The 26,520-nt window shown below is 51.9% G+C and overlaps 1 protein-coding gene across 1 annotated transcript in view; it reads right to left on the bottom strand.

Annotated features, from left to right (window-relative positions):
• Nucleotides 1-5,898: 5,898 nt before the first annotated feature.
• The window catches only part of PRRT2 (proline rich transmembrane protein 2), a 60,388-nt gene continuing 39,766 nt past the window's right edge, over nucleotides 5,899-26,520 (bottom strand). Inside the window, exon 4 of the mRNA XM_088457448.1 lies at nucleotides 5,899-8,054. Within this exon, the coding sequence (XP_088313574.1) occupies nucleotides 8,047-8,054 (8 nt within the window). The 3' untranslated portion in view covers nucleotides 5,899-8,046. The remainder of the gene's footprint in view (nucleotides 8,055-26,520) is intronic.

Below are 26,520 nucleotides of genomic sequence, written 5' to 3'. Positions count from 1 at the left end.
GCGAGCGCAGTGCTCTCGCGAGTGGGTCTGAATCAGGCCCTTAATTCGCAGATATGCAGAAGCTAAGTTAATAAATGATGTCCCTTTTACCCCAGAGTGGGCAAATCTTAGGAATTTTAGACCCGGGTTTGAGGATGACTTTAGAAATTAAAAAACTTCTGCTAGCCCTGAGTGCGGCTGGTAGAAAAACAATTTTGCAGGGATGGCTGAATAGCTCGCCCCCTTAATTACCTTTATTTTTGACTAAGTTTTATTTCTTATTTAGGATGGACTGGCTAGAAACACTTTTACAAAAGGAAAAAAGAGTGGAAGGTTTCTTTTTAATATGGGTGTCTTACATAGATATCCTTCTAGTCTCAACTAGAAAACAAATACGATTCAGCCTAAACAACACTACTTGGTACCTTACTCGGTTATCTGCAGAAGATCCTTCGATTGCCCTAACATGAGATGTAGGGACAGGTGGGTTCTTCTCCCCGGGTACCCAGGACAATTGATACATACTGTATGTACTTTCTTTCGAATCAACGTCATTCTTATTGTATTATTTTGCGGTTTATAAAATTATAATAACTGTAAACACAGACGCTTTACATGTTTGTAATAAATACTTTTTAGATTGTATATTAAATTGTACACAAAATTGCTTAAATTGTCAAATGTAAATCAATGGTTGTAATCCTCTTTCCTGGCCCGGCTGGTTTCAAAGGATTCAGGGGTCGTAAACCACAGTGCACCCGTCAGCCGCTTTGCAACACAAACCTAGGTCAGCTACGGGGCATCAAATGCAGCTGCTTCATCAGACAAAGTCCAGAAAATATATAATTTCTGGTGATTATTTCTGGGTTTATTCACCACAACCGCAATAACCGATAATGGGAAGAGATAGCTGTACGCTGCTGAGCTGGCCCCAAATGGAGAGTGTCCAGAGGGTTGCCCCAGTTTTCATCTGGCTCCAGTACATAACTAACATAATGCTGTGCTTAGAGGAAAACCAGGCCAAATGGGCCTAGAGAACTAGGGTAAAATGGGCATCATATATGAATAGTGCAAAACAGTTCTAACAATGTCAGGGCAAGGTCTTGTTGAAGAGTTTTCTAATATTCCCCAGAAAAGCCATCAGGACCCGGAGTCTTGCATGTGTGCAGTGTGGAGATCACCTCCCTAATCTCCTGATCTGTAATGTCTGCTTCTAAGTGTGCAATTTAGGCAGATGTTAAACAGGGGAGTTTAGCTTCGTGTATGAGCTCCCACAAACAAGTTGGGCATTAGGCAGCAGCAATATATAAATCACAATAATATTTATGAAATGCTTTGGTCATGTCAGCAGTCTTAGTCAAGGGCGTAAACCTAGGATGGTCATGAAGAGCCACAATATGACCCCCCCCCCACTGTGAAAGCATTTAGTGAGGTTAGCTATTAGTGGGCACTCACTTGATCTGGTCTTAACTCACCATTGTCATATTTCTGATTAGTCCAATTCTCTATTCCTCCTCTCTGACCATCACCTTCTCTCTTTTAACCTGTCCCTCTCTCCTCCACCTCCTAAACGTAACATTGAGGCTGTTGACACTGTTTATTTTTCCTCCCTGCTTGACTCAATTCTCTCCCCTATCCTCTCTCTCTCTCCTGCCCTGAGCAGGGCACTTCCCTATACAATGCCTCCCTTACTGCTGCTCATAACTCTGTTGCTCCAATGATCACTACTCACCCCCACAGAGCCACACCACAACCCTGACATTCCAAATGCACCAGATACCCGCAAAAGTGTTCACGAACCGCCGAGAGAGAGTGCAGGAAATCACACTCTATGGCAGATTTCCTCCATTACAAATGCTCTCATCCTACAGTGCTGCCCTGTCCCTCTCTAAACAGTCATATTTCAAAAACCTCATCTCCTCCAAGTCCTCAAACCCCGGCGTCTCTTCACCACCTTCAACTCACTCCTCTGCCCACTTCCTCCTCACCTCCCCTGCTAGCTCTCTGCCCTTGACTTTGCCACCTACTTTACATCTAAAATTGACTCCATGCTTCAGAACATCATATCCCATCAGACCCTCAGCACTCCTCCCGCTCCTTTACCTGACCACCCCTCCCCATCCAACTGATCAACTCTGACATTCTTCTCCCCTGTATCTGGAAAGGAAGTCATGGCCCTCATCTGATCCTCCCCCCTTCCACCTCCTCCCTTGACTCTATCCTTTCCCGCATCCTTTGCTACCTTTCTCCCTCTGCCTGTTCCCATCTTGTCCACCTCCTCAATCTCTCCCTTTCATCTGGCGCTGTCCCTTCTGCAGTCAAACATGCCCTTGTCTCCCCCATTCTTAAAAAATGTACCCTTTATCCTAATACTCTCTCGAACTACCGACCCATCTCCCCTCCTCCCTTTTGTCTCCAAACTCCTTGAGAGTGTTATTTACAAATGCCTTAGCGCCTTTCTTTCCTCCCACTCCCCCCTTGACCCATTTCAGATGGGGTTCCATTCTCTCCACTCCACTGAAACTGCCCTCATGAAAGACAGCAATTACCTTCTTGCTGCTACTCCAGAGGCCACTACTCTCTACTCATTCTCCTTGACCTCTCTGCTGTTTTTGACACTGTATACCACCCTTTCTTCCTGAATATCCTTCAATCCCTTGGTCTACATCACACTACCCTCTCCTGACTGTCCTCCTACCTCTCTTGATCATTCCTTCAGTATCCTCTCATGACTCCTCTTCCCCCTTACTTCCACTTACAGTAGATGTTCCCCTAGGTTCTGTTCTTGGACCTCTACTATTCTCCCTCTATACGTCCTCTCTAGGTGAACTCATCAGCTCCTTTGACCTCCAATATCATCTCTATGATGATGATACTCAGAGCTACCTTTCCTCCCCTGACCGTTCCTCCCCTCTCCTCACTCATATCTCCAACTGTCTCTCTGCTATCTCTTCCTGGATGTCCCAGCGATTTCTTACACTTAATATGTTTAAGACTGAGCTGATCATCTTCCCACCCTCTTCCATTACCTCACTTCCCACAATTTCTTTATCAATTGATGGCACAACTATCTCCTCTAGCCCCAAAGTGCGCTGTCTTGGATTTATCCTGGACTTTTCCCTCTCCTTCAAACCACACATTCAGCACCTCTCGCTGTCCTGCCATTTCCATCTCAACAATATCTCCAAGATCAGAACCTTACTCACCCAGGATGCTACAAAAACCCTCATACACTCACTGTTCATCTCCAGATTAGACTACTGTAACCTCCTCCTATCTGGCTTCCCTGACTGACTTCTCTCTACGCCAATCTGTCCTCAATGCTTCTGCTCGGCTCATCTTCCTCTCCAAATGTTCTACATTTGCCTCCCCTCTCCTACAAGCCCTCCACTGGCTCCCCTTCCCCTTCATAACCCAATTCAAGGTTCTTACACTCAATTACAAAGCTCTCACACATTCCTCTCCCATTTACATCTCTGACCTCATCTCCCTTCACTCTCCCACCTGCCTTCTTCACTCAACAAATGTACGTAGCCTCTCCTGCCAACTGACCACTTCCTCATCTCATCCTAACCCTCCTTTTTTTTTTTTTTAGTCCTAACTCTCCTCTCTGTGCCACTCTAGTCTGTTCCCCATCCCCAGGCACCTCTGCCCCCCATGTACTCTTCCTTTCCCTACTTTTGCAATTATCTCCGACCCATGCTTAGAGTGACCCTGAACCTGTCTGTAACAAATAAGGTACAGATTCAGCCAGTGCTGATTTTGTTATTAGAATTATTTGTAAATTGTCCAACGTGTTCATTTTGGTTTTGTTTGTATCGTACGGTTATGTATTTTGTGTCCTTTTATGTTTGCACTATTCAGATACATGCACTCTATAAGGCGCTGCAGATCTTTTGAGGCACCCTAAAAATAAAAGTTAATAATAGTAATAAGAAGTGGAATTCTGTTTTATATTACTACCATTTTCGGCTTTTTTTTTACCTTGTTTGTTTCAGTCTTACTGTGTTTGGATTTTTTCAGAATTACTTTTTTTTTTTTTCTTGTTAATGGTGGAAGGCCGGAAGTGCCCTCCCAACTCCCACAATTAGAGGGTCACCCAAAAGTCCAGGCTTTGCCCACAACAGTACTAACCAGTGTTCAGTCAGCGTTCTGTATGAGTATACGGTCACTCAGCTTGAGAGTCACACAGCATAAAGCATTAAGCTTCTTCCTGGACGGTCCCCTCACTCACTTCCTCTGCCTCCCGAGAGCTCCAGAGCCCAGGAGGCTGTAACCCAGTAAGTAGACAGTATGGGAGTGATATTTAAGCGTTTTGTCCATCTTGGATATGTGAATTTATATTTTGTGAATTATACAAATTTGGTACATAACATCTGTACAACATACAATATGTTACTGCTGCAAATAATCTATGTATATCATTTGTTTTTTCTCATTGCTGCATAGTTTATGGTCCAACATAGGGGCATATTCAATTGGGCGCAAGGTTTACTGAGGCAAAAACCTCACTGCCTTTGCGCGCAATTTGGATTACCACGGGTTCGCACGCTCCCGATACCCGCGGTATCCAATTTAAAAAATGTGGTCGTTGGGTTTGCAGCTCTGAAAACCCCACGCTGCAAAAAAATAAAAAATATTCTGCACTTACCTGCACGGTGGTCTCCCCTCTTTCTTCTCACTGGAGAGGGGGCTGCTGGGAGTCCCAGGGGGGGCTGCTGGGAGGCTCCAGGGGCTGCTGAGAAGTGCAAGGGCTGCTGGGAGATATAGTTCTCCCAGCACCCATTCTGGGGGGGGGCACACTGAACTTGGGGGGGTACTCAAACACTCACATACTCACCGCTGCTGCAGGAGACCAGGTCCCGACGCTGGATGCAGAAGACAGCACTTTGGAAGGTGAGTATTACTGATTAAGCAAATTGGAAACTGCTTAATTAGTCATTAGGAAGGGTGTCACCGGGGTCACAGAGCATTTACCAAATTGGGGATTTTAGAAAAAAATTGGTCGTGCTCTGGAGGTGCGCGAAAAAAAAAACCTTCCGGCGCGCAAAAAGTGAAAGAAACCGCTACTAATTGAATAGTAAAAATCTCGCACCTGCAGGAAAAAAGCTACAAAATAGCTACAAATCTGTTGCTGTAAAAGGGAACTGAAATTCCACCCCGATACCTATTTGTAAGATCACATTCTCAAACTGATCACGAATCGCAGAAGCTGAGACAGCAGAACGTAGATGTCGGCACCATTTATCATTCTGTGCAGAATCGATCTGAAGAAAATCTATAGGTTTGGGTGGCTAAAGTGATTTATGAGGGGCTGTGTGTGAAAACCCATGCGAGAGGTATGTATGAGATCTGCATGACCTCCGCTTCCATCCTGTTGGGTTTCTCCAGCGTTACACTCTGTAGAGGAAGAACTGTAGATTTTAAGCATGTGTTTTGTGTGGTTTAAATGAACAAGTAATGTTGGGTCCTATATTGTAGGGGACCCATGTAGCAAAGAGCAGATTTTTTTTTTTTTAAATGTGAAAGCCTTGTTTTTTATGTTCTATTTGCAGGGACTCTATTAGGGCGACCAGGACAGGAGGCACCAGATCTGAATTCTGTGGCATGTAAACTTCCACAAATATAAAGGTGTGTGAGTAAAATTGCTGTGTGTGAGCTTTATTTCAGGTTTCAGTGCACAACTGCATTTATACGTTATGCTCTGGCGCCCCCTTCTGCGCTGGCCTGGCATTGCCTGACATATATGTACAGTACATAGACGACATCTTGGAGGATTCAGCAGTAAATACACCAGGCCAGAGGTGTAAGAACTTTTACCAGTGGGCGGAACTCATTCTGAAGGGAATAATGGGGCATTTCCCAGTCTGTACAGTCATTATGATTATGTTGGTATTATATATTACAAGGAGACCATCATTTCATGCATAAATATTTTATTTCATGCTCAGTTCATACAAAAAAAGTGCAGAATATACAAACATCGCTGGTTAACGAGACATGCTCCTTGTTTACTAGTCATTTTTCCTGCAAGAACATTGTGTAATAAAAATACATTCTCAACACCCCAGATTCCCACCCATAACAAGTATATAAAGGATAGAGGCAGGAGAGAGAGACAGATGTATGAGGTCACCAGTGGCCAGCCCTGATTGGAGGCCTGGACCAATGACCTTGCTTCTTTATGTCAGAGTACTGGTAAATATATCAAAATAATCCAAAAATTGCTGTAAATGTATTTACTTTGCAGCATACACCTGGGCTGTCAGAAGTTCTCAAATTGCCAATACTGTGTTGTTTAGACAAGAAACATACATGGAATATAGGACTTCATTCAGACCCGATCGCAAGCGCTGAGTGCTCGTAACCGGGTCGATGTTAAGGCCCTGCGCACGTGCAGCGGCCGCACTGCGCGTGCGCAAGCCCCGGAGCGAGAGAGAATTCCTTCGCTCCGGAGCTCACTACAAAAGGGGCGGCTGTCGATGTTGATCGACAGCTCGCCCTGTTTTGTAGGCGGGGTGGTGGCTACACAAACGGACCATTTTGTGGGCGGCCGCACTGACATCAACAGTGATGTCAGTGGGGAGCTTCCTGCTCGATCAGAGCAGGAAGCTCCCTGGGGCTTGCGGTTGCCGAGACCCAACCTTAGGGTCTCGTCGCAAGCCCCGATGGTTGTGATGCCCTTGACCATCGCGACCATCACCCTGGTCGGTTGCTAAAGCCGTGGGTGGTAACCCACAGCTTAGCTAGCGACCAGGAGGCCGCACTTGAAAAGTGAAGCGGCCGCCCTCATTCAGATCGAGCGCTCGCTTCTTGCGACCGCCTCTGAATGGGGGCCATAAGCTCTTGGTCATCATTGATTAACAGATTTCAGATTCCTGCTAAATTCATGTTGATGATGTTTACTAACCATCTTAGCTACACTATTTTAAAATAGAGGGTAGGCAAGTGACAAATTCTTAAATTCATGTTGTCTACTTGCAAACTCTCACACTAGACTGGCTAGTCCGCGCTATTTGGCTGTGGGACTACAAGTCCTAGCATGCCCCCACCACCACCACTACAAGCAGTTGGATGAAAGCAATAAAACTACAAGAGTCTCTCTCTGCTCTAGGAAAAATCATTTCACCTCTTGTTAAATCTCCCTCCCTCTATCTCCTCCTCCACCAGGCTCCTCCAGGGCAGCAGGAGGAGGAGACAGAGGAAGAAATGACCCTCCCCTGCGTGCATGTAAACCAGGCAGCATGCAGGACCATAGGTGTGCATTACAGATAACAGTCATCAGATATAAGACATAGAAATAGGCAGGTTGGAGGGGTGGCCGGAAAGGAACTACGGTCAGGGTTGAGATGCTCTGCAGAATCCGCTCTCTGCAGCGAGTGCACCTAGGGTTCCGTCTGATCTGCCAGCGTGTGGGAAGGGAGAGGGTAAGATCATGTTCTATCAACCTGCATGGAAGGTGAGTGGCAGATGGGTGAGTGAAGGCGATTAGTGAAGCGATGAGTTGCAGGTCTCTGTGAAGGTGTGATGCTCTGCTGTTCTGTAGCAGAGGAATAGCTGAAAGGATAGTGCTCTGCTAATACACATGCACTTGCTGTACACCTAGCGACCACTGGGGGTCACCTCTGCACCGTTAGAGAGAGAAGTTTGTGCGTCTATGTACTGTACATGATTGTTGCATTGTGTGTGATGTACATGATTGTTGCATTGTGTGTGATATTGTAGTGTCTGGTTGTATGTGCTTTTATTTCCTGTCATTATTAGCAGTACAGGCTTTATTCACGCGTGTGTGTGTGTGTGTGTGTATATGATAAATGGGATGAGGAGACACGCAGAGGCAATCTATGACAAAGTCACACAGAACACACCAGGAAACAGTCACTCTCACTCTCTCGTCAGTCTCATTCATTCTCTCTCGCTCCCTTTCTCTCACTCTGTCACTCCCAACGGTCACTCTGTATCTCAAGTCGCTGGCTGGTGTCTCGGTGGGAATGTGAAGGATTCTCTGTAGAATTTGGGGTCCCCTCGCCCCGTGATGTCCATAGAGGGGTCTTAGGCAGCACTATTTCACAAGACTGCAAGAGAAGAACGAAAACCTTCATTAAAGAGAGAGAGAGAGATGCAGCAAATTAGACAGTCCAGGTATATGACGTAGTAGGGGATAGATGTTGCAAATGTCAGTGTGTGTATTGTGTCACTTTGTGTATTACGCATCACTTAGTGCTGCTTTATAAGCAAAAGGCCGGAAAGGCCTTGGTCCTGTGGTGAGGTGCAGGGGCTGTATTAAGAAGCCTCCTGCACATATATCGCCGCCTACAACCTCTGCTGGGGGGGTGGGTGGTCAGCCTGTTGTGATGCCCCTCCCTGCTTCTTAATACAGTGAAAGAAACAAAAATAGCAATGTACCCTGTTACTTAGCAGCAGCCTAGAAAGGGTAGGTAGTCAGGGACTGAGCAGGGTCACGTCTAAGGCAGACGAGTGAGAGAAAGCCTACAACAAAACTCATGAAGATGCCCTGATGCAGTCACAGTAACCAGGAAAGGCATAGCTATCATGAATTAAAAAAAAAAAAACTATTGGAACACCATCAAATGATTTCCATTTGATGATGGCAAACATCAGACTGCCACCATCAAATGGTAAAAACTACCATTGGAACAAAAACATTGATGGTTAGTAACTGCTTGTGGTCCATCTTTATGCTGAACCTGCAGGCGGACTGTAGCCACCACTCCTCCAACATGAAGTGTTCCCTCAGCCACATGCCCTCGGTGAACAGGAGGCATCTCCCATGGAAGTCAACGTTGTTCTCGGACATGGGCACCACGGTGAGGAAGCTGAACAGAAAGCCCTGGAAATACAGGGTACATTGTGCAAAGATGACATTGCTTATCACCATGTTCGACAGCTGAGGAGAGGTGCACATGGAGGCTGAAGAAATATGCACAGGTGCCCCAACCCAGGGGACATTCTGCTCATAATGCTTATGGTACAGTAGCTGAAATACAAATCTCATCTATGATCCTCCTACTCTTCCCAGCACATCCCAGTGGCCGGGCCCCTGCCAGTTGCAGGGAAGCAACATTGTGTGTTGTGGTGACACTGGTGAGAAGCAGGGAGCAAGAGTGAGAAGCAGGAGGATGTGGCGAGATGCAGAGGGCAGGAGCGAGAAGCAGGGGGCTGTGGCGAGATGCAGAGGGCAGGAGTGAGATGCAGAGGGCAGGAGTGAGATGCAGGGGGCTGTGGCGAGATGCAGAGGGCAGGAGTGAGAAGCAGGAGGCTGTGGAGAGATGCAGGGGGTAGTAGTGAGAAGCAGAGGGGCTGTGGTGAGAAACAGGGGGCAGGAGTGAGAAGCAGGGGGCAGGAGTGAGAAGCAGGGGGCTGTGGTGAGATGCAGGGGGCTGTGGTGAGATGCAGAGGGCAGGACTGAGAATCAGGAGGCTGTGGTGAGAAGCAGGGGGGCTGTGGCGAGATGCAGAGGGCAGGAGTGAGATGCAGGGGGCTGTGGCGAGATGCAGAGGGCAGGAGTGAGAAGCAGGGGGCTGTGGCGAGATGCAGAGGGCAGGAGTGAGAAGCAGGGGGCTGTGGCGAGATGCAGAGGGCAGAAGTGAGAGCAGGAGGCTGTGGCGAGATGCAGAGGGCAGGAGTGAGAAGCAGGGGGCAGGAGTGAGAAGCAGGGGGCTGTGGTGAGATGCAGAGGGCAGAAGTGAGAAGCAGGGGGCTGTGGTGAGATGCAGAGGGCAGGAGTGAGAAGCAGGGGGCTGTGGTGAGATGCAGAGGGCAGGAGTGAGAAGCAGGGGGCTGTGGTGAGATGCAGAGGGCAGGAGTGAGAAGCAGGGGGCTGTGGTGAGATGCAGAGGGCAGGAGTGAGAAGCAGGGGGCTGTGGTGAGATGCAGAGGGCAGGAGTGAGAAGCAGGGGGCTGTGGCGAGATGCAGAGGGCAGAAGTGAGAAGCAGGGGGCTGTGGCGAGATGCAGAGGGCAGAAGTGAGAGCAGGAGGCTGTGCTGAGATGCAGAGGGCAGGAGTGAGAAGTAGGAGGCTGTGGAGAGATGCAGGGGGTACTAGTGAGAAGCAGAGGGGCTGTGGTGAGATGCAGAGGGCAGGAGTGAGATGCAGGGGGCAGGAGTGAGAAGCAGGGGGCAGGAGTGAGAAGCAGGGGGCAGGAGTGAGAAGCAGGGGGCAGGAGTGAGAAGCAGGGGGCTGTGGTGAGAGGCAGAGGGCAGGAGTGAGAAGCAGGGGTCAGGAGTGAGAAGCAGGGGGCTGTGGTGAGATGCAGAGGGCAGGAGTGAGAAGCAGGGGGCTGTGGTGAGATGCAGAGGGCAGGAGTGAGAAGCAGGGGGCTGTGGTGAGATGCAGAGGGCAGGAGTGAGAAGCAGGGGGCTGTGGTGAGATGCAGAGGGCAGGAGTGAGAAGCAGGGGGCTGTGGTGAGATGCAGAGGGCAGGAGTGAGAAGCAGGGGGCTGTGGTGAGATGCAGAGGGCAGGAGTGAGAAGCAGGAGGCTGTGGTGAGATGCAGAGGGCAGGAGTGAGAAGCAGGAGGCTGTGGTGAGATGCAGAGGGCAGGAGTGAGAAGCAGGGGGCTGTGGTGAGATGCAGAGGGCAGGTGTGAGAAGCAGGGGGCTGTGGTGAGATGCAGAGGGCTGTGGTGAGAAGCAGAGGGTAGGAGTGAGAAGCAGGGGGCTGTGGTGAGATGCAGAGGGCAGGAGTGAGAAGCAGGGGGCTGTGGTGAGATGCAGAGGGCAGGAGTGAGATGCAGGGGGTAGTAGTGAGAAGCAGAGGGGCTGTGGTGAGAAGCAGGGGCAGGACTGAGAGGCAGGGGGCAGGACTGAGAAGCAGGGGGCAGGACTGAGAAGCAGGGGGTAGGACTGAGAAGCAGGGGGCAGGACTGAGAAGCAGGGGGCAGGACTGAGAAGCAGGGGGCAGGACTGAGAAGCAGGGGGCAGGACTGAGAAGCAGGGGGCAGGACTGAGAACCAGGGGGCAGGACTGAGAACCAGGGGGCAGGACTGAGAACCAGGGGGCAGGACTGAGAAGCAGGAGGCTGTGGTGAGAAGCAGGGGGCTGTGGCGAGATGCAGAGGGCAGGAGTGAGAAGCAGGGGTCAGGAGTGAGAAGCAGGGGGCTGTGGCGAGATGCAGAGGGCAGGAGTGAGAAGCAGGGGGCAGGACTGAGAAGCAGGGGGCAGGACTGAGAAGCAGGGGGCAGGACTGAGAAGCAGGGGGCTGTGGTGAGATGCAGAGGGCAGGACTGAGAAGCAGGAGGCTGTGGTGAGAAGCAGGGGGCTGTGGCGAGATGCAGAGGGCAGGAGTGAGAAGCAGGGGTCAGGAGTGAGAAGCAGGGGGCTGTGGCGAGATGCAGAGGGCAGAAGTGAGAAGCAGGGGGCTGTGGCAAGATGCAGAGGGCAGAAGTGAGAAGTAGGAGGCTGTGGAGAGATGCAGGGGGTAGTAGTGAGAAGCAGAGGGGCTGTGGTGAGATGCAGAGGGCAGGAGTGAGAAGCAGGGGGCAGGAGTGAGAAGCAGGGGGCAGGAGTGAGAAGCAGGGGGCAGGAGTGAGAAGCAGGGGGCAGGACTGAGAAGCAGGGGGCAGGACTGAGAAGCAGGGGGCAAGACTGAGAAGCAGGGGGCAGGACTGAGAAGCAGGGGGCAGGACTGAGAAGCAGGGGGCAGGACTGAGAAGCAGAGGGCAGAAGTGAGAAGTAGGAGGCTGTGGAGAGATGCAGGGGGTAGTAGTGAGAAGCAGAGGGGCTGTGGTGAGATGCAGAGGGCAGGAGTGAGATGCAGAGGGCAGGAGTGAGAAGCAGGGGGCAGGAGTGAGAAGCAGGGGGCAGGAGTGAGAAGCAGGGGGCAGGAGTGAGAAGCAGGGGGCAGGAGTGAGAAGCAGGGGGCAGGACTGAGAAGCAGGGGGCAGGACTGAGAAGCAGGGGGCAGGACTGAGAAGCAGGGGGCAGGACTGAGAAGCAGGGGGCAGGACTGAGAAGCAGGGGGCAGGACTGAGAAGCAGGGGGCAGGACTGAGAAGCAGGGGGCTGTGGTGAGATGCAGAGGGCAGGAGTGAGAAGCAGGGATCAGGAGTGAGAAGCAGGGGGCTGTGGTGAGATGCAGAGGGCAGGAGTGAGAAGTAGGAGGCTGTGGAGAGATGCAGGGGGTAGTAGTGAGAAGCAGAGGGGCTGTGGTGAGATGCAGAGGGCAGGAGTGAGAAGCAGGGGGCAGGAGTGAGAAGCAGGGGGCAGGAGTGAGAAGCAGGGGGCAGGACTGAGAAGCAGGGGGCAGGACTGAGAAGCAGGGGGCAGGACTGAGAAGCAGGGGGCAGGACTGAGAAGCAGGGGGCAGGACTGAGAAGCAGGGGGCTGTGGTGAGATGCAGAGGGCAGGAGTGAGAAGCAGGGGGCTGTGAAGAGATGCAGGGGGTAGTAGTGAGAAGCAGAGGGGCTGTGGTGAGATGCAGAGGGCAGGAGTGAGAAGCAGGAGGCTGTGGTGAGATGCAGAGGGCAGGAGTGAGAAGCAGGGGGCTGTGGTGAGATGCAGAGGGCAGGAGTGAGAAGCAGGGGGCTGTGGTGAGATGCAGAGGGCAGGAGTGAGAAGCAGAGGGCTGTGGTGAGATGCAGAGGGCAGGAGTGAGAAGCAGGGGGCTGTGGTGAGATGCAGAGGGCAGGAGTGAGAAGCAGGGGGCTGTGGTGAGATGCAGAGGGCAGGAGTGAGAAGCAGGAGGCTGTGAAGAGATGCAGAGGGCAGGAGTGAGAAGCAGGTGAGATGCAGAGGGCAGGAGTGAGAAGCAGGGGGCTGTGGTGAGATGCAGAGGGCAGGAGTGAAAAGCAGGAGGCTGTGGTGAGATGCAGAGGGCAGGAGTGAGAAGCAGGGGGCAGGAGTGAGAAGCAGGGGGCTGTGGTGAGATGCAGAGGGCAGGAGTGAGAAGCAGGGGGCTGTGGTGAGAAGCAGGGGGCAGGAGTGAGAAGCAGGGGGCAGGAGTGAGAAGCAGGGAGCAGGAGTGAGAAGCAGGGGGCAGGAGTGAGAAGCAGGGGGCTGTGGTGAGATGCAGAGGGCAGGAGTGAGAAGCAGGGGGCTGTGGTGAGATGCAGAGGGCAGGAGTGAGAAGCAGGGAGGCTGTGGTGAGATGCAGGGGGCAGGAGTGAGAAGCAGGAGGCTGTGGTGAGATGCAGAGGGTAGGAGTGAGAAGCAGGGGGCTGTGGTGAGATGCAGAGGGCAGGAGTGAGAAGCAGGTGAGATGCAGAGGGCAGGAGTGAGAAGCAGGGGGCTGTGGTGAGATGCAGAGGGCAGGAGTGAGAAGCAGGGAGGCTGTGGTGAGATGCAGGGGGCAGGAGTGAGAAGCAGGAGGCTGTGGTGAGATGCAGAGGGTAGGAGTGAGAAGCAGGGGGCTGTGGTGAGATGCAGAGGGCAGGAGTGAGAAGCAGGTGAGATGCAGAGTGCAGGAGTGAGAAGCAGGGGGCTGTGGTGAGATGCAGAGGGCAGGAGTGAGAAGCAGGGGGCTGTGGTGAGATGCAGAGGGCAGGATTGAGAAGCAGGGGGTTGTGGAGATATGCAGGGGGTAGTAGTGAGAAGCAGAGGGGCTGTGGTGAGATGCAGAGGGCAGGAGTGAGAAGCAGGGGGCTGTGGTGAGATGCAAAGGGCAGGAGTGAGAAGCAGGGGGCTGTGGTGAGATGCAGAGGGCAGGAGTGAGAAGCAGGGGGCTGTGGTGAGATGCAGAGGGCAGGAGTGAGAAGCAGAGGGCTGTGGTGAGATGCAGAGGGCAGGAGTGAGAAGCAGGGGGCTGTGGTGAGATGCAGAGGGCAGGAGTGAGAAGCAGGGGGCTGTGGTGAGATGCAGAGGGCAGGAGTGAGAAGCAGGAGGCTGTGAAGAGATGCAGAGGGCAGGAGTGAGAAGCAGGTGAGATGCAGAGGGCAGGAGTGAGAAGCAGGGGGCTGTGGTGAGATGCAGAGGGCAGGAGTGAGAAGCAGGAGGCTGTGGTGAGATGCAGAGGGCAGGAGTGAGAAGCAGGGGGCAGGAGTGAGAAGCAGGGGGCTGTGGTGAGATGCAGAGGGCAGGAGTGAGAAGCAGGGGGCTGTGGTGAGAAGCAGGGGGCAGGAGTGAGAAGCAGGGGGCAGGAGTGAGAAGCAGGGGGCAGGAGTGAGAAGCAGGGGGCAGGAGTGAGAAGCAGGGGGCTGTGGTGAGATGCAGAGGGCAGGAGTGAGAAGCAGGGGGCTGTGGTGAGATGCAGAGGGCAGGAGTGAGAAGCAGGGAGGCTGTGGTGAGATGCAGGGGGCAGGAGTGAGAAGCAGGAGGCTGTGGTGAGATGCAGAGGGTAGGAGTGAGAAGCAGGGGGCTGTGGTGAGATGCAGAGGGCAGGAGTGAGAAGCAGGTGAGATGCAGAGGGCAGGAGTGAGAAGCAGGGGGCTGTGGTGAGATGCAGAGGGCAGGAGTGAGAAGCAGGGAGGCTGTGGTGAGATGCAGGGGGCAGGAGTGAGAAGCAGGAGGCTGTGGTGAGATGCAGAGGGTAGGAGTGAGAAGCAGGGGGCTGTGGTGAGATGCAGAGGGCAGGAGTGAGAAGCAGGTGAGATGCAGAGTGCAGGAGTGAGAAGCAGGGGGCTGTGGTGAGATGCAGAGGGCAGGAGTGAGAAGCAGGGGGCTGTGGTGAGATGCAGAGGGCAGGATTGAGAAGCAGGGGGTTGTGGAGATATGCAGGGGGTAGTAGTGAGAAGCAGAGGGGCTGTGGTGAGATGCAGAGGGCAGGAGTGAGAAGCAGGGGGCTGTGGTGAGATGCAAAGGGCAGGAGTGAGAAGCAGGGGGCTGTGGTGAGATGCAGAGGGCAGGAGTGAGAAGCAGGAGGCTGTGGTGAGATACAGAGGGCAGGAGTGAGAAGCAGGAGGCTGTGGTGAGATACAGAGGGCAGGAGTGAGAAGCAGGAGGCTGTGGTGAGATGCAGAGGGCAGGAGTGAGAAGCAGGAGGCTGTGGTGAGATGCAGAGGGCAGGAGTGAGAAGCAGGAGGCTGTGGTGAGATGCAGAGGGCAGGAGTGAGAAGCAGGAGGCTGTGGTGAGATGCAGAGGGCAGGAGTGAGAAGCAGGGGGCTGTGGTGAGATGCAGAGGGCAGGAGTGAGAAGCAGGGGGCTGTGGTGAGATGCAGAGGGCAGGAGTGAGAAGCAGGGGGCTGTGGTGAGATGCAGAGGGCAGGAGTGAGAAGCAGGGGGCTGTGGTGAGATGCAGAGGGCAGGAGTGAGAAGCAGGGGGCTGTGGTGAGATGCAGAGGGCAGGAGTGAGAAGCAGGGGGCAGGAGTGAGAAGCAGGGGGCAGGAGTGAGAAGCAGAGGGCAGGAGTGAGAAGCAGAGGGCAGGAGTGAGAAGCAGAGGGCAGGAGTGAGAAGCAGGGGGCTGTGGTGAGATACAGAGGGCAGGAGTGAGAAGCAGGGGGCTGTGGTGAGATGCAGAGGGAGGAGTGAGAAGCAGGGGGCTGTGGTGAGATACAGAGGGCAGGAGTGAGAAGCAGGGGGCAGGAGTGAGAAGCAGGGGGCAGGAGTGAGAAGCAGGGGGCAGGAGTGAGAAGCAGGAGGCTGTGGTGAGATGCAGGGGGCAGGAGTGAGAAGCAGGAGGCTGTGGTGAGAGGCAGAGGGCAGGAGTGAGAAGCAGGAGGCTGTGGTGAGAGGCAGAGGGCAGGAGTGAGAACCAGGAGGCTGTGGTGAGATGCAGAGGGCAGGAGTGAGAAGCAGGGGGCTGTGGTGAGATGCAGAGGGCAGGAGTGAGAAGCAGGGAGGCTGTGGTGAGAGGCAGGGGGCAGGAGTGAGAAGCAGGGGGCTGTGGTGAGATGCAGAGGGCAGGAGTGAGAAGCAGGGGGCTGTGGTGAGATGCAGAGGGCAGGAGTGAGAAGCAGGGGGCTGTGGTGAGATGCAGAGGGCAGGAGTGAGAAGCAGGGGGCTGTGGTGAGATGCAGAGGGCAGGAGTGAGAAGCAGGGGGCTGTGGTGAGATGCAGAGGGCAGGAGTGAGAAGCAGGGGGCTGTGGTGAGATGCAGAGGGCAGGAGTGAGAAGCAGGAGGCTGTGGTGAGATGCAGAGGGCAGGAGTGAGAAGCAGGAGGCTGTGGTGAGATGCAGAGGGCAGGAGTGAGAAGCAGGAGGCTGTGGTGAGATGCTGAGGGCAGGTGTGAGAAGCAGGGGGCTGTGGTGAGATGCTGAGGGCAGGTGTGAGAAGCAGGGGGCTGTGGTGACATGCAGAGGGCAGGAGTGAGAAGCAGGAGGCTGTGGTGAGTTGCAGAGGGCAGGAGTGAGAAGCAGGAGGCTGTGGTGAGATGCAGAGGGCAGGTGTGAGAAGCAGGGGGCTGTGGTGAGATGCAGAGGGCAGGAGTGAGAAGCAGGAGGATGTGGTGAGATGCAGAGGGCAGGAGTGAGAAGCAGGAGGCTGTGGTGAGATGCAGAGGGCAGGTGTGAGAAGCAGGGGGCTGTGGTGAGATGCAGAGGGCAGGAGTGAGAAGCAGGGGGCTGTGGTGAGATGCAGAGGGCAGGAGTGAGAAGCAGGAGGATGTGGTGAGATGCAGAGGGCAGGAGTGAGAAGCAGGGGGCTGTGGTGAGATGCAGAGGGCAGGAGAAGCAGGAGGATGTGGTGAGATGCAGAGGGCAGGAGTGAGAAGCAGGGGGCTGTGGTGACATGGGGTAGGTTGTTATGAGATGCAGGGGGCATTGGCAAGATGAAATTTCTCCCGTGCGAAGCCAGGGTGGGTTGCGCGTGTGTGTATAATTGCAAAGGTCAAGCACCCTTTGTATAGTAAGTAAGCTTTGCTCGTTGCCTCCACAATATTAGATAAATACAACTCCCATTGGTGCGGCACTCAGGTACATCAAACCAGATGATAAGGCAGTGGTTACACCTACGGGGGTTGTATGATATATATATATATATATATATATATATATATATATACATATACATACATGAAGTAAACGTGGAATATCCATATCTCCCAGGTTTGGCAGTGCAAAGGCATTCGGAATGTGTAATGTCCAGTTCAGGTGTTGCCTCAATCAGAGTCTGGAAGGCAGCTGATTACAGACACCTGTGTGAGGCCAGTTTAAGAGCTAGAGATTTACGGTGGGCGGGCCGAACGGACTGGCCGCTTTTTAAGGAGCTCCCCGCTACAGCGCCTGTGCCGCGGTTACTGCTTACCGTGGGTGCAGCTATCAGGACCCCCATCTCCAGAGGCGGTCCCCAGGATACCGCCAGGCAAGTGCGGCTACAGCCCCGGCTCCCTGCGCACTATACCGCCGGAGTATAACCACACAAAGCTGTGGTGCCGCCCGCGGCAGCCATCTTGGATTGCGGCTGCGCACTCTCTCCGCACATGTCCCCTGGGTTTCCTCCGCTTTCAAGCCCATAGGCTTATTACTGAGCAGCCGGAGACCATCTGCACTGTGGCTGGAGCCTGCCCCCATTACCCCTGAGCCTCATACTGCATCATCAGCAGTGACAGGCAAACAAGTGCTGATAGCTCCTTGGACAACAGGAAGACATATGCACAGTATACAGTGAGTCCTATATTATATGTGACTTTCATTAATCCCACTATATGGACCTGTTGGGTGCTGTTGTATGCTTTACTGAGACCCTCATCTCTGGTCATAGTGCATGTGTGACAGCATTTAAGAAGATTCTCTCACCTGATCTAGGATCTGCCTGGCTGAACTGTCTACACATACCTGAACTGATTATTTGGCTGCTGTCTCCATCTAGTGGCGAAACTTGAGTATTGCAGTTTTACTTATCACTACATTGATTTAAGTCTCACCACTTTTCTACAGTTGTGCTCTATACTACTGACTCTTATCACAATGAATATTGAGAAATTTGTTAAAAAAACACCCAAACCCCTCGGAATCTGCAGACGCAGACAACCAGATCTAAGTCCACAGCCTCAACCTCTGATATCTCTCTATCCCCATCGTCACCAGGAAAGGACGACTGTGGATACGCTGCTTGATATCAATAAATATAGTCCCCTGTCTATAGAAAGAGCTAAAGAGATCTCTAATATCATCTCACCTCTTCTAGACATAAAATTGGCCCCACTTACGGAAGCCATTACTGCAGTCTCAGCCCAATTAGCCCAGCACACCAAGAGACTGACCGAAGCTGAGGATCGTATCTCGACTTTAGAGGATGACCTCCATGAAGCTAAAACGCTGCTACACTCTCATGACTCCACAATCGCAGCACTAAACGATAAGGTTGAAGACTTAGAAAATCGGAACAGACGAAATAATTTGCTTCTGATCGGTCTCCCTGAATCGGTAAAACCCAGAGATATCCATGAAGTGGTTTCTATCTGGCTCCCTGAGACTTTGGGAATAACTTCTAACAATACACCCTTAATGGTTGAGAGAGCACATCGAGTAGGCCCCGACCGACAGCAGTCACAACAGCGCCCACGCCCAATCATTTTCAAATTATTGAATTATCTCAACAAAATGAAAATTTTGGAGGCATATTGTAAATCTAACAACCTGGTCTATGAAGGATCTAAATTACTTTTATTTCAAGATTTTTCTTTCCAAGTTTCCTCCAGACGAGAGTTTTCACCAATTTGTAAAGAGCTTTTTTCAAAGGGCGTCCGCTTCGCCCTGCTCTATCCTGCTAAGTTGCGCATTATACATCATGGTAAACCCTACTATCTGGACTCACCAATTGCTGCACAGAATTTTGTGAACTCCATGGACACCCCTCTTCCTTATACCTCCGTGGATGACAATGACTGATTACTTCAGGAAAATAACAAGTATCGTACTGTTATTTTTTCTACTGATGATCTTTACACATATTCACGATGTTTACAGTATTGCATATATTCTGGTGTTCTCTCTTTGAGATATTTTGTTTGTATTGTATTGCAGAGGGTTCTTTTAACAGCTCTCAAAACTGTTTCCTAGTTTATTATTTTTTATTTCTTAATCCTTATCTTGTTGACTTTTATCAGTTATTGAGGTGGTTTTTTAAACTGCCTATTTGGGTACAGTTAAAATTTTCAAAAATTGATAGATTGTATATTTATTACAGATTTATTATTAATACAATTGTCAGGCCTTTTTTGGTTTGGTATAGGGATATGTTATTTTATTATCCACAGATTCTCTGGCTGGCTCACTGGGACAGGCTGGGGAGACTCTCTAGATGTTTTCTCTCTATGGGTTTTCCTGTTGAAGGTATAGGATAATGGCAAGTTTACAGACACAAACAGCTCAATCGACAATAATTAAAAAAGACCTCACACTACTTTCTTGGAATGTTGAGGGGTTAAACACTCCATTTAAACGCAAGAAAGTGTTGCGTCATATCAAAAAATATCGACCCGATAGAGTTTTCCTACAGGAAACACATTGGCGCTATACAGATCCAAACACATTAAAAGATACATGGTTGAAAGAATATAGAAGTGCCTCATACACAACTAAGACACGCGGGGTACTCATACTATTTAATAAATCTCTTAAAGTATCATGGAGGAAAAGGCAGATCCGGAAGGGAGATATCTGCTATTGAAAGTAATAATTAATAATGAAAAGTTTACCCTAGCAAACATCTATGCACCCACAGGTCCCAATGCAGAATTTTTCTCTAATTTATACACTACTATAGTACCCTGGATAGATGGCCCATTGATTTTGGGAGGAGACCTCAATGTGGTGTTGGATCCCTCTCTGGATGTCTCAGGTGGCCCCAGACATGGGAGGGGAAACTGGTCTACTCCGTCTGCCACTGCCTTGTTAATAGATTCTTTGAATTTGATTGACCCATGGAGACATCTTCACCCAGTTTCCAGGGAATATTCTTTCTTTTCGTATCCCCATAAATGCTTCTCTAGATTGGACTATTGGTTAACTTCAAATACTTTACTACATAGAGTAGTGGATGCAAATATTGATGATATACTCATTTCTGACCATGCACCCATTAAACTACGGTTACAATTAGATGTCCCAAAGCTTTCATCCTACAACTGGCGCTTTCCTGACTATCTGCCCTCCCACAGACATTTCTCAATTTTACCACCGACAATCAGGTACATATTGAAGATATAAATCTTATTTGGCAGGCATCAAAACCGGTTCTAAGAGGTCATTTGATATCATAGGTCGCATCCAAAAAGAAACAATTACTGCAAAGATTTTCCCAGGCCGCTACAGTAGTATCTGCTAAGTATTCGGCCCTTTTGACAAACCCCTCGAAATCCAACAGATTATCCTACAAAGATGCCAAAGCTGTCTATGACACTTTATGTGAGGAACAGGCCCGAATGGATCTCACATAACGTAACAACAAATATTTTAGATGGGGCAACCGCCCTGGTAGATTATTAGTAAATTTAGTGAAATCTAGGTCCGCACCTAAACATATCTCTTGCATTCGAACTGAACTGGGCAGCCTTGGCTCTAAACCAGAACAGATTAGCGAGACTTTCTAAGAATATTTTGAATCCTTTTATAGAGAATCTCCGGATCACCCGTCCTTGGGTGATGAATTCTTAGAGAGGGCTGGTTTGACAAAAATCACTGATGAAGATAGGGAAACATCAACAGCTCAAGTCACAGATCAAGAAATCACACAGATTATAAAAACTTTACCTACGGGAAAGACACCAGGCCCACACGGCTTATCTGCAGCCTATTATAAACTCCTTTCCCCACAAATTCTTCCTCATCTCTTCAATCTGTTTAATGCTATCATTAAAGGTGGACCTGCCCCACACGATTTCAATACCGCACAAATTATTTTAATTCCTAAACCAAATAAAGATCCCACACTGGTCTCCTCATATAGACCGATTTCTCTATTAAATCAGGACATAAAACAAGAGATATGGTAAGAACTTACCTTTGTTATCTCTGTTTCTACGAAGTCCATAGGGTCCACAGGGTGACCTTGGGGTATAGCTGGATCCTGGATCCTCGGGCACCACGGAGTTAAAGCTTTTAGCTGCTCCCAGGATGCACTTGGGTCCAACCTCCCCTATACCCCGCCCCCGAGCCACAGGCACCTCAGTTGGTAAGCAGCCCAGGCCGGAGGGAGAGACGAAACAGAGAGAAGGAAGACTGGAACACACAAGAACCATACTCACAGAAATGGGAGACGGAAAACCGGTGACCAGTCACAGAGCCCATATGAAGCCAGGTGCGTCAGGGCGGGTGCCCTGTGGACCCTATGGACTTCGTAGAAACAGAGATAACAAAGGTAAGTTCTTACCATATCTCTTGTTTTCTACTTCAGGGTCCATAGGGGTCCACAGGGTGACCTTGGGGATGTCCCAAAGCAGTCCAACTAAGGGCGGGGACGCTCCTGTGCTGATAGGAGAACCCGGCGCCCAAAGGATGCATCCTGAGAGGCAAAGGTGTCAAACGCATAGAACCTCAAAAAGGTCTGAATGGAAGACCAGGTGGCCGCCTTACAGAGCTGAACAGCAGAGGCACCACGGCTAGCAGCCCAAGAAGGGTCCACGGACCGAGTGGAATGAGCCTTAACAGAGGCTGGAACAGGTAAACCCTCCTGCATATAAGCCTCAATAATAACAGAACGAAGCCAACGGGCTAGAGTCTGTTTGTTGGCAGGCCAACCCCTCTTGTGAAAACCAAAGAGGATAAACAAAGAATCCGACTTCCTCACAGAACTAGTCCGGTCCACATAAACCTGGAGTGCCCTTACCACGTCTAAGGAAGTCTCCCCAGCCGAAAGATCAGGTGACTGAAAGGCTGGTACAACAATTTCCTGATTAATGTGGAACCTGGAAACCACCTTAGGCAGGAAATCAGGACGAGTGCGAAGCACCGCTCTGTCCTGATGAAAAATCAGAAAAGGGGGACGACAAGAAAGCGCCCCCAAATCTGAAACCCTCCTGGCAGAAGCAATTGCCAAGAGGAAAACAGTTTTAAAAGTTAGCCACTTGAGCTCCACTGACTCCAAGGGCTCAAAAGGAGGACCCTGTAAGGCCCTAAGAACCACCGCCAAATCCCACGGGGCCACAGGTGGCACAAAGGGAGGCTGGATTCTCAAAACACCCTGGAAAAAGGTGTGTACGTCCGGCATAGCAGCGATCCTGCGCTGGAACCACACCGACAGACCAGACACGTGTACCTTCAGTGAAGAAAGACGTAATCCTAAGTCCAAACCGGACTGAAGGAAAGCCAGAATACGCGAAACTAGGAACACCTGGGGATCATAGTTTCTGGCCTCGCACCACTGAAAGTAAGTGTGCCACACTCTGTGATAGATCCTCGCGGAAGCAGGATTGCGCGCCCTCAGCATGGTGGTAATAACGGAGCTAGAAAAGCCCCGAGACCTCAGGACGGCTGTCTCAAGAGCCACGCCGTCAAAGATAGTCGACCCAGATCCGGGTGAAGACAGGGCCCCTGAGACAACAGGTCCCGCCGTTGAGGTAGGAGGTACGGAGCGTCGATGGACAGGCTCCGCAGATCGGAGTACCACGGCCTTCTGGGCCACGCTGGGGCCACCAGGATCAGTGTGCCTCCGTCCTGTTTGAACTTGCGCAGGACCCGAGGCAGCAGAGATATCGGAGGGAACAAGTAAGCCAGTTGAAACAGCCATTTCACCGACAGCGCGTCTATCAGACTTGCGCCTGCGTCCCTTGTCCTTGACCCGTACACAGGCAGCCTGTGATTGTAACGGGACGCCATCAGGTCCAGCTCTGGCAGCCCCCACTTGTCCACGAGTAGTTGGAATACCTCTGGATGAAGCGACCATTCCCCGGGATGCACATCGTAACGGCTGAGGAAGTCTGCCTCCCAATTGAGGACTCCTGGGATGAAAACTGCAGAGAGAGCTGGAAGATAGCGCTCCGCCCAAGCCAGGACGCGGGACACCTCCGACATCGCAGCTCGACTGCGAGTCCCTCCCTGGTGATTGATGTACGCCACCGTGGTGGCGTTGTCTGACTGCACCTGAACGGCCCTTCCGTGAAGAGCGGTGCCGGACGACTGCAGGGCTCTGTATACTGCCCGCAGTTCCAGGATGTTGATGGGAAGAATCGCTTCCTCCGCCGACCAACGACCCTGAAGTGACAAGGAGCCTGTCACCGCCCCCCAACCCCGGAGACTGGCATCTGTCGTGAGCAGAACCCATTCCGGGATCCAAAAGGGGCGCCCCTCCAGGAGATGCGCTGTCTGCAGCCACCAGGCTAGGGACAGACGCACCTCCGAGGACAACACCAGCATCTGAGAGCGGATCCTGTGTGGCAATCCGTTCCATTCTGAAAGAATCAGCCCCTGCAGGGGCCTGGAATGGAACTGGGCAAACTCCACCATGTCGAATGCCGACACCATGGACCCCAAAACTCTCATCGCTGAGTGCACCGACACTCTGCCACTGCTCAGACAACTGTGAATCTGCAGCTGTAAGGAGGAGACCTTCTCTGGAGTCAGAAAAATCCGTTGCTGACGAGAGTCCAGCAGGGCCCCCAAATGAACCATCCGTTGTGATGGGATGAGGGAGGATTTCTTCCAGTTGATCAACCAGCCGTGCGCCTGTAGACAAGCGACCGTCAGGTGGAGATGCTGGATCAGTACCTCCGGGGAGCTTGCCAGCAAGAGGAGGTCGTCTAGATACGGTAGCAACCGTATCCCCTGGCTCCGAAGGTGAGCCGCCATGACCGCCATCACCTTGGTAAATACCCTTGGTGCCGTGGAGAGACCAAAGGGTAGAGCCCTGAATTGGTAGTGGTTGTGGAGAATAGCAAACCGCAGAAACCGTTGGTGCGATGTTGCTATAGGCACATGGAGGTAGGCGTCCTGGATATCCAGGGAGACCATATAATCCCCCGGTTCCATCGCCAGTATGATGGAACGCAAAGTTTCCATCCTGAATTTGGGAACCCTGAGAAACCTGTTCAGGGACTTCAAATTGAGGATGGGGCAATGAGAGCCATTGGGTTTCTGCACCAGAAACAGCGTAGAGTAATACCCCATCCCACGTTGAGACTGTGGTACGGGTATAATGACCCCCGCCGTCAGCAAGGCCTCTATGGCTTCCTGAACCTGCAAGGCCTTGGTTTTGTCCTGAGAAGGACTTGTGCAAAAAAACTGGCAAGGCGGCCTGTGCCGAAAAGACAGGGCGTACCCCTGGGAGACCACTTCTCGCACCCAGGCATCCGTGGTGGTATTGTGCCAGCACTGGGCGAATTGAAGAAGTCGGCCTCCCACTCTGGGGTCCCCCAGAGGGAGGCCCGTCCCATCACGCAGAAGGCTTATCTTCTGGCTTGGAAGAAGGGCGCCTAGCTCTCCAGGCTTGCTTCTTTGGCTTTGAGGCGGTCTTGGGTGCGGACTGCCTCGGGAAGGACTGACCCTTTGCCTTGTCCTGAACCCGAAAGGAACGAAACGCCGAGCTCCGGACCTTAGCAGGTGTAGTAGCTGAAGGGAGGAAGGCTGACTTGGATTTTGCCAGGGTATCTACTATTTTGTCCAGGTCCGGACCAAATAGTAATTCCCCATTAAAAGGTAAGGCCTCCAAGCCTTTCTTTGAATCCGCGTCTGCTCTCCAAGACCGCAACCACAAGGATCTACGAGCAGACACTGCTGCCGCCGAAACCCTAGAGGTCAACAGGCTAGCATCCAAAGATGCTTCTCCAATGTAGGAGGCGGCATCTCTCATCTGTCCTAACAACGCCCCCTGGACGTCCGGAGATTCATCCGTAAACGTGTCCTCCAAGGCGTTGGCCCACCCCTCAATGGCCTTGGCCACCCAGGAGATGGCCATGGACGGCCGGGCTACAGCCCCTGAGAGAGAATAAATAGACTTTAGACAAGTCTCCACCTTCCTGTCCGTAGGATCCTTCAGCGAGGATATAGACGGCAATGGCAAAGTAGCACTCCTGATGAGGCGTGTTACATGGGAATCGACTGCAGGCGGAGTTTCCCATTTCTTACAATGCGCTTCCGGGAATGGATAATTGGACGCCAAGCGTTTCTGTGGCAGGAAACGCTTACTGGGCGTCTGCCAGGCCACCGCCATGTGATCAGTCAACTGATCAGACAAGGGGAACGCTGTAGAAGTAACCTTAGCTTTTTTAAAACTAGGATACCTTGACTTGGGAGCGGGTGCCTCATCCTCAATCAGAAGAATAGCCCGCACCGCCTTAACCAGAGCCCGCACATTGATGGAAGACTTAGTGTCTACCTCCTGGACTGAGGCATCTGAGGCTGAGTCATCCTGTACCTCACCATCATCCGAGAACCCCTCAGAATCCGAAAGATGCGCAGCCTGTGCCATGACTGAGCGTTTAGACGCCCTGGAGGGCACGTCACTGCGCAACATCGACTGAAAAGCCGAAGATGCTGCCGCCAAATCTTGGACAGTGTGGGAAAGCGCATCCACCCAGGGTGGAGGAGCTGTCACAGGAGCCTGAAACGGCACCACATCCGGCTGTGCCACAGGGGTGGACTGAATATACATTGGCAACCCCGCATAGGGACCAACAGGCTGAGACCCCGGGGGAGTCTGCAATAATTGTGGGACACCCGGGGAATGGGGAATGGCAGGCTGGGGCAACGCCCTAGTAGGGGCGGCAGTCGGGACCGACAGACGGTCCGCGATGGACACCAGCACCTGGGAAAACATCGCCCATGGTGGCTCCTGCGAAATGGGAGGTTTAGACGTACCAGGGACCGCCTGGCACCGTCCGCACAGGCCGTCCTGTGACAAATCCTCCCTATCCACTCCTGCAGAACAGCGCCTGCAGGAGAACAATGCTGGAGCCCCGGAGTGCTCAATCTCCTCCTCAGACATGACTTAGGAAGAAAACGTGCGCACTCACCAGTGTGCTGAACAACAGCCCACAATATGGCACCGTGTAGCACACAACTGTATGTGACGGACCTCACAAATACGTGATTTATATAGGTGAGGTCAGTAGAAACACCCTTCCCCCGCACACCTGTAGGGCTTGTAGGAGAAGGAAAGGGATAGGTACAGGCTGACAGTAAGTAGAAAAAAGACACAGACAGGCAGCACTAGCAAAAGTCACATACCATGCATGAAGACATATTCACTGCACCTTTCCACTACAATCAACCTCCCAGATTCAGTGTCTGGGAGGGCTATAGCGCTGTGTACACTGTCCTTGTCGGGGGAGAGGTACACAGGGGGACCGGTCCGCGTGCTCCCTGAGAGTATCCACGCTGCCACAGAGAAAATGGCCGCTGGAGACCTCAGAGGAGGAGTGGCCGAGTATCTGCAGCTCAGCGACGCCAGACTCCGAGCTGAAAGGCGCGCTGAGCTGAGGGGAGGAGCCGCTAGACAGGGAAGGCTTCCTCCCCTGGCTAGCATATTAACCCCCGGGTTGCCGGCATCCCGCTTGCCGCGATATTAACCCTGGTGGTCTAGTGGTCTGGCGGGGTATGCCTCCGCTGGAGGGGGGGCCCGCCGCCACCGCTAGCGCCCCCGGTCTGTCTCCTAGACCGGGGGCATGGGACTGCATTTGAAAGGAACCCGCGCACCGCCGCTAATCAGCGGTGCGCGGCTTACCTGATCTCCCCGGCGTCTTCCGGCAGCAGTCCCGGGGGACACCAGAGT

The sequence above is a fragment of the Taudactylus pleione genome, unplaced genomic scaffold, assembly GCF_031769625.1.
Source record: "Taudactylus pleione unplaced genomic scaffold, aTauple2 ptg000762l, whole genome shotgun sequence".
Lineage (NCBI taxonomy): Eukaryota > Metazoa > Chordata > Amphibia > Anura > Myobatrachidae > Taudactylus > Taudactylus pleione.
Note: the sequence above shows the minus strand (reverse complement) of the source record. Positions and strands in the feature narration are given on the sequence as shown.